Source organism: Pezoporus wallicus, unplaced genomic scaffold, assembly GCF_028554395.1.
Source record: "Pezoporus wallicus isolate ANWC-B61680 ecotype Strahan unplaced genomic scaffold, APGP_CSIRO_Pwel_v1 contig_5485, whole genome shotgun sequence".
Lineage (NCBI taxonomy): Eukaryota > Metazoa > Chordata > Aves > Psittaciformes > Psittacidae > Pezoporus > Pezoporus wallicus.
This window is the reverse complement of record NW_026641550.1, coordinates 5,662,246-5,675,569: the sequence shown is the minus strand read 5'-3', so window position 1 is coordinate 5,675,569 and position 13,324 is coordinate 5,662,246. Positions and strand designations below refer to the sequence as shown.

Sequence of the window (13,324 nt, the reverse complement as noted above, 5' to 3'; positions counted from 1 at the left end):
CATTCACCATGATTCCAGTGGTAGGACAGTAAAGCAAAATCCATGCCTGAGCAATCCTTAGAGCAGACAAGGACAGCTAATTTTGCTTGCCAGGAAATAAAACATATATCTAGACTCCCATTTAGTCATAATTTCACAGCCCATTTAAGCTCATACTATTGCTAATAGAAGCAATCCTGCCCTGCCCTTGCCACTTCATTTTGTGTTCCTCCAATACTTTCCCCAGACCAAGTACTTTTACAGCTGCATCACAAACTGCAACATCAAATGAATCCACATTAAAAATCAACCACATTCTGTCAGTTCAGTTTTAACCTGAAATGTTCCCAGTTGGCTGTGGGAGTTACCACCTGGTACACATGTTGGACTGCAGAATAGAAGGGAAACAGGCAGCCAGAGGAAGGCTAAACCACTTCTTTCAGTGCAGCTCAGGCTTAAAAATCAAAAAACGCCATGGCATTAGGCAACTAACCGGTCTCACATTCACAACACCATTATCAAAGGCAAAATGCAAAAGCTACACACAGGACATTTCCACCACAGACACGAAGAAGGAGACAGTATTAACAGGACAGGACAGCTTCTCTCTAAGGCTACTTCTTCATCTTACTTTTGTAGGTTTTATTCATTCAAGTCATCACAGACAGACTTGAAAAAAAGAAAAGCCAGCTTCAGAATTATTTGCCATTAGGACAACCATTATTTCTATCAAGTTATAAATAATTCACAAGTTACAGTTACTGTAACATGCTGTAACTCCAGCTTTTAAGTAACTCAAAGCTTCTTGTCTTACAAAGTGGTATTACTGTGCCCTCATTATATGTTGAATAATTAGAACAAAAAAAAAAAACTAACATTGGTAAAAGCTTTTCAAACTTAAGCTAAGGGCCTCAACAGCAGAAAGAATACCTTCTCTACAATCTTACGTGGGGGTAGTACAGCTTTTAGTAAATGATTAGAGGAAATACTATTCCAGAACATTAACTTCTGCTTTATATCCAAAACTAAAAGGGATATTCCCTGGTCTCCAAAACCCAGTCTTCACGATGGCAACAGGCCGTGAGAATTTTCATCATTATCACTACGCTTCAAAAGGGGGGGGTGGGGGGAAGTGACTATCAATCAGAAAACAACATCTTGGGCGTCCATCTAAGCCATCTTTCTGTGAAACACTCACATTAAGGATGGCCATTTGGAACATCACGCAAAAAGGAACTGCATACACCACCATCTTCATTATCAGTCAGGTTTACAAACAGTAACAGTAAACTGTCTTTCTGCTTGGCTTTGAGTTTCGCAGACTCAAAGGTCTGGACCAAATTTTGTGGGGATGAAACCAAAACAGAAGGAGTTCTATTTTTTCAGCTTTAGTTGAGTTAAGAAGTTAACTGATCTGGTATACGTGCAGGGTTAGAAATTTGTATTATGGGGTTTTTAGCATGCACACTGCAGCTGAGAGATTTGGCTTACAACTTTGATGTACCCTAAAGAATTCTGTGGGACAAACTAGCTGAAGGTAATACCCATGAAATAAAAAAGGTGAGAAAGAAGGAAATATATTCCTTCTCTAAGGTCAGCTTAATGGGTACTTTATAAAAAAGGAACAAACTATAAACATATGGTGGTAGCCTGCAGCAACTTAAAAGCCTAAATGCAATTTCTAGGTGATGTACTTTCAGGGCATGAAGACTCGCAGTTTAAGAACAGCACTTAAAGCTCTATGGTAAATACACAACTAATATAAATAATGATAAGCATCTCTAAGAGTGAGACAGTTGGACTCTTGTCCAAGACTCATGGTTTCTGTCCTCTTTATTATTAAGAGCCTCAAAACTGACATGTTTCTGTCTGACCCACATGCTTTACATTGGCAAGCTCCTCTTTGCGTTTCTTAAAAATGCAGGTCATTCCCGAATGTAGCTGAAACATTTTTATTAGCTGTTTAAATTGAGTTGTAGGGCCCAGGGGAAACTGAGTACCTGTCACTGAGGAGCCTCAAAAGCTTACTCTCTCGATTGGACTCCCCAGACCACAACATGATTAGCAAGATGCCTAGTACAAGAGTGAAGTTTACCCAAAGCAGTAGCAGATTTTTTTTATCCGGAAGAGAATAAAGCATAATCCTCAAAGAGAAAAGTCTTTTCCCTAACATATAAATGAGGGAAAGGGCAGAGAAGACCATCCCGTTCTTGTGGGCTGCGAAGGAAAAAGCCATCATGTCTAAATGCCAGTACACAGGGACCTCGACATGCTTGTGAGGTGGGCTGATGCCAACCTCATGAAGTTTAACCATGCCAAGTGCAAGGTCCTACACCTGGGTCGGAGCAATCCCAGGCACAGCTACAGGTTGGGCAGAGAAGAGATTCAGAGCAGCCCTGTGGAGAAGGACCTGCGGGTGTTGGTTGAGAAAATGAACATGGGCTGGCAGTGTGCGCTCGCAGCCCAGAAAGCCAACCGTATCCTGGGCTGCATCAAAAGAAGTGTGACCAGCAGGTCGAAGGAGGTGATCCTGCCCCTCTACTCTGCTCTTGTGAGACCTCACTTGGAGTATTGTGTGCAGTTCTGCAGTTCTGGTGTCCTCTGCATAAAAAGGACATGGAACTGTTGGAACAAGTCCAGAGGAGGGCCACGAGGATGATCAGGGGACTGGAGCACCTCCCGTATGAAGACAGGCTGAGAAAGTTGGGGCTGTTCAGCCTGGAGAAGAGAAGGCTGCGTGGAGACCTCATAGCAGCCTTCCAGTATCTGAAGGGGGCCTATAGGGGTGCTGGGGAGGGACTCTTCATTAGGGACTGTAGTGATAGGACAAGGGGTAATGGGTTAAAACTTAAACAGGGGAAGTTTAGGTTGGATATAAGGAGGAAATTCTTTCCTGTTAGGGTGGTGAGGCACTGGAATAGGTTGCCCAGGGAGGTTGTGAATGCTCCATCCCTGGTAGTGTTCAAGACCAGGTTGGACGAGGCCTTGGGTGAGATGGTTTAGTGTGATGTGTCCCTGCCCATGGCAGGGGGGTTGGAACTAGATGATCTTAAGGTCCTTTCCAACCCTAACTATTCTATGTTTCTATGATTCTACACAACGTTGCCCAGAAATATTAGGGAACGTGCATCTCTACCCACATAAATCTGTTTTAAAAATAGGCACAGAGCTGATTTCCATATGCATATTGTTGAAAGGGATGCTGATTTCTCCAAACTCACTCCCATCGTTCTTAATTTAAAAGCATGCATTGCTTCAACACTAATCTGCCAGCAAAGCTAAAAATGAATTACTCGCAATATACAGTTATCCCAACTTGGCTCAGTCAACACAGTATCAAAGTGCAAAACTAAGATTAGTAGATTATGTCAGAATGAGCTCCCATGGTTTATTTTTGGACTTTATAAATATCCTTAGCCAGTCAGCACGTGTATGCCAAAACATGCTAAACTCCTGCAACCATCACATCATTCAAAAGATGTCAGACTAGCAAGGCAAGCTCAAAGAATTGAAAGCATAGCGCAAGGATGCAAATACCACAAGTATTTGCTCCTCCTGGAGCACAGCAGCAGGCCACAGTTTCTCAGTGTGATTCTTATTATTTGCATTTCTTCTGGCCTTTAGGATGTAAAACCAATATAGCAACAGCCACAGATCCAAAGCTGCCTTTTTGCAGAGCAAATCAAGGGAAGAACCTGGTAGAAAAGGCCACAAGAACCAAAGTAGGACAGACCAAGCAGATTGCACATTACAGAAGTGAGACATTTAGAAAGAATTAAGTCATGCCCCTCAAGTGATGCAGTTATAAACTCTTCTAGGGGCACTGTCACGTTTTTGCTAAACTGATTTTAGCAGTGTCAAAATGTCCAACAGCAACTGTAGTGATCCTACAGGCACTAAACCAAACCAAACCTGACCAGAAACTATTCTTGCTCCACAGGCCTAAATGCACAAAGTGTACAAAGACTTTAGTACAGGTTTCTCATTTCCTTTTCAATGCATTTTTTAAGACAACAGTCACATTTTTATGCCTGATAAAAGGAAGTTTTGTTCCCCCCAATAAAAATACGGGATATGGTTTATGACACATCAGTCCAGCATGAGACATTTGCTGCAGAAACTCTAAAGCCGTTTCATGTGCCACTCTTCCCTATGTGAAACTGGTAGAATGGTAATTTCCACCTGAGTGTTTTTAACTTGCCTCCATGCTCTGCCAAGCTGGTCACTCTGAACAGCCTTCTGCAGCAGCATAAATTAAGCTGACTAACTTTGCACAGGATCAGATGGGGTACACTCACACCACCCGTCTGCTTGCAGGCCAGGGAGCCACAATCTCTAGCTGAGAGCCTCAAGACACTGCCTTCAGTGTGGCAATGCTGTTCGCCACTGCTCAAGTTTTGTTGGTGATTGTGTCCACACTTGCAGGGCAAGTTGAACAGCAGCATATTACAGCTTCAGAACCTTCAACTGCATAAGGAAGCAAGCGGCAAAAAGAAAGCACACATGGAGTGGAAGAGCACTAGCATGTTTTCAAACAAGCCCTCGCTACTATAATGAAAGGGTTTATTCCTTTCCCACAGCCCATCGCTGGAAATACCAGGCTTCTACCAGATTATTGAAGGAACAACATCAGAACAGGATGTCATTACAAGGGAAAGTGTGAAATCCGAGCAAGTGAAACAGCAAATGGTTCTAAACCCTATTGATTCATTGAGAAAATGTTTTTGGTGACTGAAATAAACCTACCTCTATACAAATAAAAACCCAGAGTGCCCAAATAAAACCTGCCCGTTAAAACCCAAGAAGGATCCCATCCAATATTCCCAGTAGTAGTGAGCCAGCAAAACAACCAACCCATCAAAGATCTGAGAGAACACCAAATACATTTTGGCAAGCATATTATTTCCTGTATCTGAATTTCAGCGCCAAGCACTCCTCAAATACTAGACCCGAATTTTACAGGCGATCTGCAGCTTTTAAGTTAACTGGTAGCTTCCTACCACTTAAAAAATGCTTAAAATAAAAAATGGTAGTAAGTATAAAAAGTATATGGGAACTATACCCCATCATACCCTTGGACATTAAACTCCAGGTATGTTTTACCCTTTTCTCTTAAGCTGTAACAACAGGTTAAGGGCCTTTGTATTGAAGGTTAACTGCTAACCATAAAACCAGTCAACAGAAGTTTTGGCCTGAAGCATAGGGACATTTAGGGCCATCAGTGTCAGGAAACAGCCCGGGTTTGGCAACACTGAAATCTGTATTATTAGAATTAAAAGTCAGTGTTCCCTTAATATTAACACAGAGGCAGTCAAATCCATCAGCACTATTGTTTTCAGACAGTCTGCCCACTAAGGCAAACAATGCATCATTTACACCTGGTTTACATTTGTAGTTGGGAAGAAAGCCATGCAAAGGACTAGTGGGGGGAAAACCAAGATGTTTTAAATACAAATCTGGATTTTGTAGCAATGCATGTATTCCTCTGCAAATTCCACATCCTCTATCACACAAAAGCTGAGTGCCTGTAATAAAAAAAAAAATCATAAACATGTCTCTGCTTTTCCTTTCCCTATTTCAATATTACCTTTAAGCTTCCCTTTCACTTGAGTGCTGCAAACTGGAAGCTTCAGAAATGAATGCAGCTGGTGGGTGTTTCCCCTCCTTCCCCAAGTTCATGTTGATCAAATTCAGTCACTAGACAATATAAGAAAACCTCAAAATCAACCCCCAAAAAAACCATTTCCCTCCTCCTCAAGAACTTGCAGTTACGTTCAAACCAGAAAACATCAGTAATGTGTACAAACAAATTGAAAATTTTAAATCTAGTCTCTTTAGCTTCTGAATATGAGATATAAAAATTGACCTACTTTATGTAATACTCCCACAGCTGAGTCATCACAGTATCAACTGGTCTCTATCAGCTGCAGTGTATGATCATCACTCCAAAAGAATTATGTATCTCTACTGAAATGCCTCTTCTATCATATTATGTTTAAAATACACTGTTCACAGTGTATAACAGTCCAGACCATAACTGGGGAGGGTGGAAATCTTGAAGCAAGTTTGCACTCTGTGAAGTAGTCCCTGTACAGCAGATGCCATGCCTCGTGGCAAGAGCTTGTAAGCTACAGGACAGAATATTGGACGAGGCTGCAGAAATACAGATTAGTTCCATCTCTGCCACTGTTACAGTATGTAGCTTCAGGCAAGTAATTTAGACTTCTTTCTGTTTCATCAAACAATAAAATGGAGGCAGTGCTGCTCCCTTACAAAATCAGCTGATGTTTATACCACACTTTAGCATATGCATAACACTAGCTGTTCTTTTACATCTACAGAAAAGGAAGGGGTAATGTATCTTTAATACTGGCTTAGTAGGCCTCATAAGAGAAGGTGAAAGTGCTTAATGAACATTAGAAACTCTTCACAGGGGCCTTAATTCATTATAATTCACTCTGGACAGCATCTTCTACAGATTCCTGGCTTGAAGTCCCATCAGAGCAAGCAGGAGTCTTAGTGTCTCAGGGCAAAGCATCTGTTGATAGCAAAAAGCAAATACTCCTTTTTTCAAAACAAGGATTTAATTACTAGTTTCTAGTTAAGTGCTATTCTACGATCACAACATAACGTTGTAGTCTCAGGAGACCAGGAGGAAGTTAAGAGGAACCCAAACTCAGATCTCAAGTGCAGCTAGCATCCTTACACCATTAGCTGAAGTTATACATGCAGAAAAATAAAAAGAATTGAGCATGCTATGCTGCTGGCATTGTTACCCAGAGCCTGAAAAGGACCCAGCACAAGAAGGCTCTAGGTTGTCTGAAGTAAGACGCAATGTACACTGAATACTACCTCTGCTGCCACTGGTGTATTTACATTATTTATTGTAGGAAGTGGTCGAACTTAAAGCACACTGGCAGTTGTGGGGCTGTGGGAGGTAAGATGAAACTTCCACAGGCAAAAAAAAGCAAGGCGGGAGGGTGCAGCTGAAGCCCTGGAGTGCCCAGCGCCAGGTACCCTACACAAACATCCCTTACTCAGGAGAAGGCGGTGCTGTCTGGTCACCATCCCCCACAAAACTCCCTGAGCCCACTTCAAGCACGCCCAAATAAGACCGTTATTTCAAAGGTCACACCACTCACAGGAACGCTCCTCGGATGTCTGCAGCACACTAATCATGAACAGGCCTCCATCTGAGGGGTTTACCAGGCTGTACGTAGGTGAAGTATGTCACCTCATGGCAGACTACAGCACTTTTACTTCCGCAAGGACAAGGAAACAAGCCACACGAGGTGACAGTACTCCAGTATATTTTGCCATCCCCTACCACGGCAGAACTATGCAGGTATTTTAAAACATTAATCCAGATCTGACACTCTCGAGACCTAAGCCAGCAAGAACTGAAGATTGCTATTCAGTATCACAGAAACGGGCAGAAAAATGCACCTGTGAATTTATGCCTAAGACTTCAAAGCTTTTCATTTAGGAACTATTAATTCCAAGCGCATACTGAACGCAGTCTGGCTTCTCGGCTGATGCTTTACAAAGCTGTCACTTTTCTGAGTCTTGAGCCAAAAGGCAATATTTGATATGTAAAGATGTTTGAGAAAGAGGAGGGTAAAGTGAGAAGAAAGATTTGTATGAGTCAGCCATAGTGATAGCGTTTTTAAAGAACAGAAAAAAGACGCATACGCGGATTTCCTCATTCCTGGGTTATCAGTCGCAAAAGATAACGCTCTCAAAGTTTAAGAGAACTTTTAATTGCGACCACTTACGGAGTGGGGAGCCAAGCCCCTCAAAGTACAGACTTTACTCCATTGTTCTCACCACCTTTTTGTTTTCAGAATTCATTCCTCAAATGCCGAAAAGCAGCAGCCTGAACAGGCTCTACTCCAGATACAACAGCCCGTAGAGATACGAGCGGGGCGCTGAGGCACCACCGCTCGGTGCCTGCGCACCCTGGGGCACTCAGCTGGACTCCTTCTCCTCACGGCGGGTCATCGCTCCGGGCGCAGCCCTCACCTCAAGGGCCCCGCAGGTGGGCGGCAGCACGGCCCAACAGTGGGCGGACTGCTGTTCCGCTGCGGGCCGGCAGTGGGGCGGTGAAGCCGCAACAAGGGCCAGTGAGATGAGAAGGCTAGGCCTCCTCAGCAGCAGCCAACCTTATACACCGCCTCTCCCGGGTCACCTGCGGCAGTACCTAGGTGCCTGGGGCTGAGACCTGCCCCTGGGGCTCAGGTGGCACCGGAGATCCAGAGCCTGACATGAGGGAAGGGGATTGTGTTAAGTGCCCCCGTCCCGGGGTGAGCTGCCCCCAGCCCCGACCCGGGGGCGGGCGAACGCACCTGCAGCTGCGCAGGCGGACAACAAAAGGCCCGGTTGGCACCAGCAAGAATAAGGAGGCAACGGCGGCGGAAGCCGCGTCCCGGCGTGTTCCGCCAGGCTGCCGCAGCGCCCGAAGGTCACGGACAGGAGGAAACGTGCCACGCGTGTCGCCACGCTGCTTCCTCACGCCTCCGCCCCTTCCCGCGGGGCGACGTGACGGGCCCTTCTCTACGCACGGGGCGGCGGCTGACAACCTCCCGGCTCCGAAACCGGCAGGGCCTGGCAACCCCGTTCCTGCTCACCTGGCCTGGGGACCGGCCACCCCTCTGTGTCCCGAAGGTCACCCTCCCTTGCCAGAAGACACCCGGGGCTGCGAACGATCGCCACGACCGACAGGCGCGAAAGCAACTCCCAACTTTTAGAAGCTTCTCATCCAACATACCCCAAAGACAGGATTTAAATATACACCCCCCCAACAAAAAATACTTTTTTTTTTCTAACGTGCAGATCAAACCCATTATTCGCTCTGCTGCGTATTTGGCTAATCCACTCAGTTTTTCCAAACGTAAAGAAAAAAAACTCCCCTATGCCAATCAAAACGTAACTGGAGCACGAACAAAAATCCAACTATCCCCCCCGCATTTATACGTTTAAAGGATCAGACAATTATAAGGGCTCGGTTAAGCGGCTGAATAAAGAGACAGGCAGAAACACTGCCCGGGCTGCCGCGGCATCAGCCCCAATTTCCCGAGCCACCCTAATGAATTATCTTAAAACTGCATCGAGCCATTTTCTCGCCATTCTTCAAGTCAAGCCCGAGGACCGGGCGATCCCCGGGCGGTTCGCTTCCTATCGCACGACAGTCGATAGAGCAAGCAGCAGCCGATCCCCCGCAGAAAAGGGGATGTGGTAGTGCGAGAAGCCAGCTCGCCATAACCAGACACTCGGTTTCAACTTAAAGGGCTTCCAACAACCGCCGCCGCCGCTTCACCAGGCGGGGATACACACAGGCAGCCCACTAAAATAAAAACAATATACATCTATACACATCTATAGCATGCAAAAGCGCGATATTAATAAAACCGCCTGAAAAAAAATAATGCAGTTTCGTGACATTATTGAGGCAGCCCCCCCGCCTTTCATCTAAAACTAGATTATGATTGTGTCATTTGAGGTCAATACATTTATCCACTGGAGGAATCGCTGCACAAATCTGGGCTTTTATAACCCAACTGGATAGAAGGTTTCCCCGTTAAAAAGGGGCCTCCGAAACTCCCACACCACAGAAAAAAAAAACAGAAATCCAGTCACACACTGGTTCCGAAAACCTTGTAGCTGCAGGATTAGCGATAAACTTGACATTCACTGCCATTTCCTAAAACTGAGAGTCAAACGATAGATGTTACGGGCACTTACGTATTTCTTCTGAATTATATTCCTCTTGGGTCTTTCTTTGCTCATTCTGGTATCCAGATTCTGATTGCAAAAGGGGACAATTGCTTCATGAATTAAAGCCGCGACAATAATTAAAAAAAAAAAAATTAAAAATACGGAAAAAAATCCTGGGGGGAGGGGGTTGTTTGTAGTGGTATCTTGTAATCCGACTTTCCTCACAATGTGATTCTCCTAGTAATAAATCCGAGGAACGGGGGACAGAAAAAAAAAAAAAAAAAAAAAAAAAGAATGCGAAGGAGACAAAAAAAAAAAAATCACTTTAGTGAAACATCATAATGGAAAATTTCCCCCTAAACACACACAAAAAAAAAAAGACGCCCTCGGTATCCCCTTTTTCTCTTTCCAGCCACCTAAGCGATCTGCAGGTCCTTAGTGTCAGAGCTGTAGTTACATCTTGGAGAAGAAGGAGAGGGGCCAAAAGGAGAAGATAAATACTCGAGACGTTGGAAGTCACGTTTGTACCGCTGCAGCAGCGGCAGCAGGGAAAGCGGCAGAGACAACTCCAGCTCCGGCAGTGGCAGCTCCGGCAGTGGCGGCTCCGGCGACTCCGGCAGCAGCGAGGGCTGCGCGCACCGTGTGTGTCTCCGCTCCTCCAGCTCCCCCCTAACCAATGAGAACAGCTCTCCGGCAGCAACTTTAAATGGACCTGGCTCCTTTTTTTTTTTTTTCTTTCCCTTTTTTTTTTCTTTAATATATATGTCTGCGTGTGTGTGCGCGCGCGTGTGTATGTATATATATATATACACACACACGGGCGCACGCACACACACACACATACATACACCGCTTAAGGGCCTGCCCTTAACTCCCAACCGGGACAGCAGCCGCAACGCTCGGCCCCCGCTGCGTGCAGCGCACGCAACAGGCCTCGCCGAAGCGCCGCAGGGGGACGGGGGATGTGGTGTGCGAGGGGCGGCTGAGCATCGCGGGGTGCCGGTGCAGAGGTCGCGGCGAGGCGGCCGTCGCCACAGCCCGGGGGAGGAGACGGCATGGCTCGTCAGGGTGGAGGAGAGAGGAGGGGGAAGTTTACTGGGGATCGCTGACAGGGAGTGGAGAGGCAGGCAGGCGCCGCGGGAGGCTGTCGGGAGAGAGAAGGGATTAATGTGTCTGGTCTGGGGTGGGAAGCGGCGGCACGAAACTTGGTGTCTGTGGGCCGCTCCGCCGAGGGGCTTGCCGGGCGGCGGTGTCAGTTCAGGACAGGCTGCCGGGCCGGGCTGTGTGAGGCTCGATCGGTATGTCTCAAAGGTGTCCTGAGGTCGCGCCTCCTCCCTCCGGAACGCCTTTGCCGCCGCGCTGGGCTGCCCCGCGGGACCCAGGCCTTCGGGCGGCGGCGGGTCGGGCCGGTGATCCGGCGCACCGGAGAATAGCCTGTCTGTGTTGAAGGATGCTTCTAAATCCCAGGCTCCGCTGGAGCTAGGGCACGCCTCGGGGAGCCCGGCTGCTCTCCAGAAGCAGCGGGCGTCCTCTCTGAAAGCGCTGAGGAAGGCTCCGTCTGGGCTGGGCACTCGTGCTCTCTCCCTCGTTTCCAGAGTGGTATCCTCTTGAGCCGGCTGAGCGCTCCTGGCAGTTGGAAAGGCGTTAGTGCAAAACCTTGGAGGTTAATTCGTAGAATCAAAGAATAGTTTGGATTGGAAGGGACCTTAAAGATACAGCCTAGTTCCAGCCCCCTGCCATGGACAGGGACACCTTCCACTAGACCAGGTTGCTCCAACCCTCGTCCAACCTGGCCTTGAATACTGCCAGGGATGGGGCAGCCACAGCTTCTCTGGGCAGCCTGTGCCAGCGCCTCACCACCTTCACAATGAAGAACTTATAGTATCTAATTTAAATCTATTCTCGATATACCCTCTTCTCATTAAAAACAAACAAACAACAACAACAAAAAAAAACCAACAAAAAAAAAAACAAAACAAAACAAAACACCAAAAAAGTAGGAGACTGGGTGCAAAGTGGGAGGTACACCTTCAGAGAAAATACAACAGTTCTTTAATGGTGGATTTAATCTCTTCCAGGGACACGGAGGAAAAGTAATTAATGATCTCCCTAGTGAGGTATTAGTGGCTATTTGAACTTTTCTGTGCAACTCACAAACTATGAGGTGACATACTTTATGCTAATGCCTATGTTTATGTAATGCTGTAGAGACTTTATACTGTCTTCCAGATGAAGTTTATGTGTTCACACCCTTCTGGAGAGTATTTCCCCCGCTCTGTAGGGGCAAAACTTTTGTGTAAAGCTCTTGGGGTGCTGTGCTCAAAGTTAGGAGAGCAGGAGACCCAGGACTCCGCAGAACCTCACTCACTTGTTCCTAGCCTTCTGTCTTAACTGTGAGGCTTCCTGACTTGTGTAGATAAGTAAGTGTAGTGTTCTCCCTTTACCTTAGAAATAGGATGCAAATAATGTTTAAGACAATAAATGGGAAAAAACCAAACCCACAAGTTATGTCATAATTTCTTAGTTTTCCCTTCACTTCTTTATAGTTACTACTAATTATTTTAGAGCTTTTTTCTATTCTTGTTTAAGAAAAAAAAAAGTGTGCTTGGCCTCATCCAACATCAAGCTTTTATGGTAATACTACCTGTGGTCAGGCATTTGAAGCCTTTTCTTTAGGCCTCTTGTAGGAAAATACGCATTTTTCCTAAGTGTGAGTCTGAAGGGAAATTTTTGTTCCTTTAAATTGGAAATATGCACATTTCTTTGAGGGCTGTTTAACTTTCTGCATTTATTTTTATTAAGGTGTTAATGTTACTTGAAGGTCTAGGGCATACTTGGAAGAAAATGCTTTTGTCTCTGGTTTTCTTTTGTCAGTAATGATGAGTCTGTGACTTTCTCTCCAGGAGACACTTTGGAAAGCCAGAAGAGACAAAGGTAGTCATTCATATACTTCTTAGTCAACAATTACACAAAAGGTTCTTGTAGCAAATCTACCTGGCTTTTCTCAAATAAGGTAGTGAAACCAACTATCCCCCTTTCCTTTGCCTTGGAAACTACTTCCTGAGTATTCTTAAGGCTTGGTGTTGCTCTGTTTGCTACTGGCTTTTGTGCCATGTGTTGAACAAGAGCTTACTGTCACTGCAAACTAATGAATTTTCTTCTTGAGCCTGGGTGACAGAAACCTTTTCCACAGATCTGTGACTCTATTTACATTTGTGTCCTGTTATACAGAGCATCGTATTATACACGTGCTGGGTATCGTGTCTGCAGTGGATCTTGCCTTTCAGTTCTAGCTTGCATGCGTTTTGGAGCCTGACCTTTTAAATGCTAAAGCTGAACTGATTTACAGAATTAATCAGATGCTGATACTATAGCAGTTAGTATCACAGGTTAACTACTACTGATGTGAGTGTTTGCCATTACATTCTTTCACTTTTTTTCTAATTTGATAGAGTTTCATTCTTGCCACTTCCACCTATATTGTGCCTTGAAAATGTTTGAGAAGTGACAGACTTTAGTATAGTAGCGTTTCCTTCTCTGCGTCTCATTCATCTCTTCATTTTATGTAATCTGTTTACGAGGAATTACACAGATTTATAAAGGACCCCCAAAGTTGGATTTATGTGTTCTA

At 45.3% G+C, this 13,324-nt stretch overlaps 1 protein-coding gene and 1 long non-coding RNA gene across 4 annotated transcripts in view; one reads left to right on the top strand and one right to left on the bottom strand.

Moving 5' to 3' along the window:
* Nucleotides 1-10,625, bottom strand: part of JARID2 (jumonji and AT-rich interaction domain containing 2) — a 222,718-nt gene extending 212,093 nt beyond the window's left edge. The window contains exon 1 of the mRNA XM_057424216.1: nt 9,721-10,625. Coding sequence (XP_057280199.1) covers nt 9,721-9,765 — 45 coding nt within the window. The 5' untranslated portion in view covers nt 9,766-10,625. The remainder of the gene's footprint in view (nt 1-9,720) is intronic.
* Nucleotides 10,626-12,387: 1,762 nt separating this feature from the next.
* LOC130607266 (uncharacterized) overlaps nt 12,388-13,324 on the top strand; it is a 58,959-nt gene continuing 58,022 nt past the window's right edge. Inside the window, exon 1 of one of the 3 annotated variants that reach the window (XR_008974202.1) lies at nt 12,388-12,627. This is a non-coding gene — a long non-coding RNA (uncharacterized LOC130607266). Of the gene's footprint in view, nt 12,707-13,324 lie in introns of all 3 variants that reach the window. The other 2 variants (XR_008974203.1, XR_008974199.1) reach the window with 2 other exon arrangements.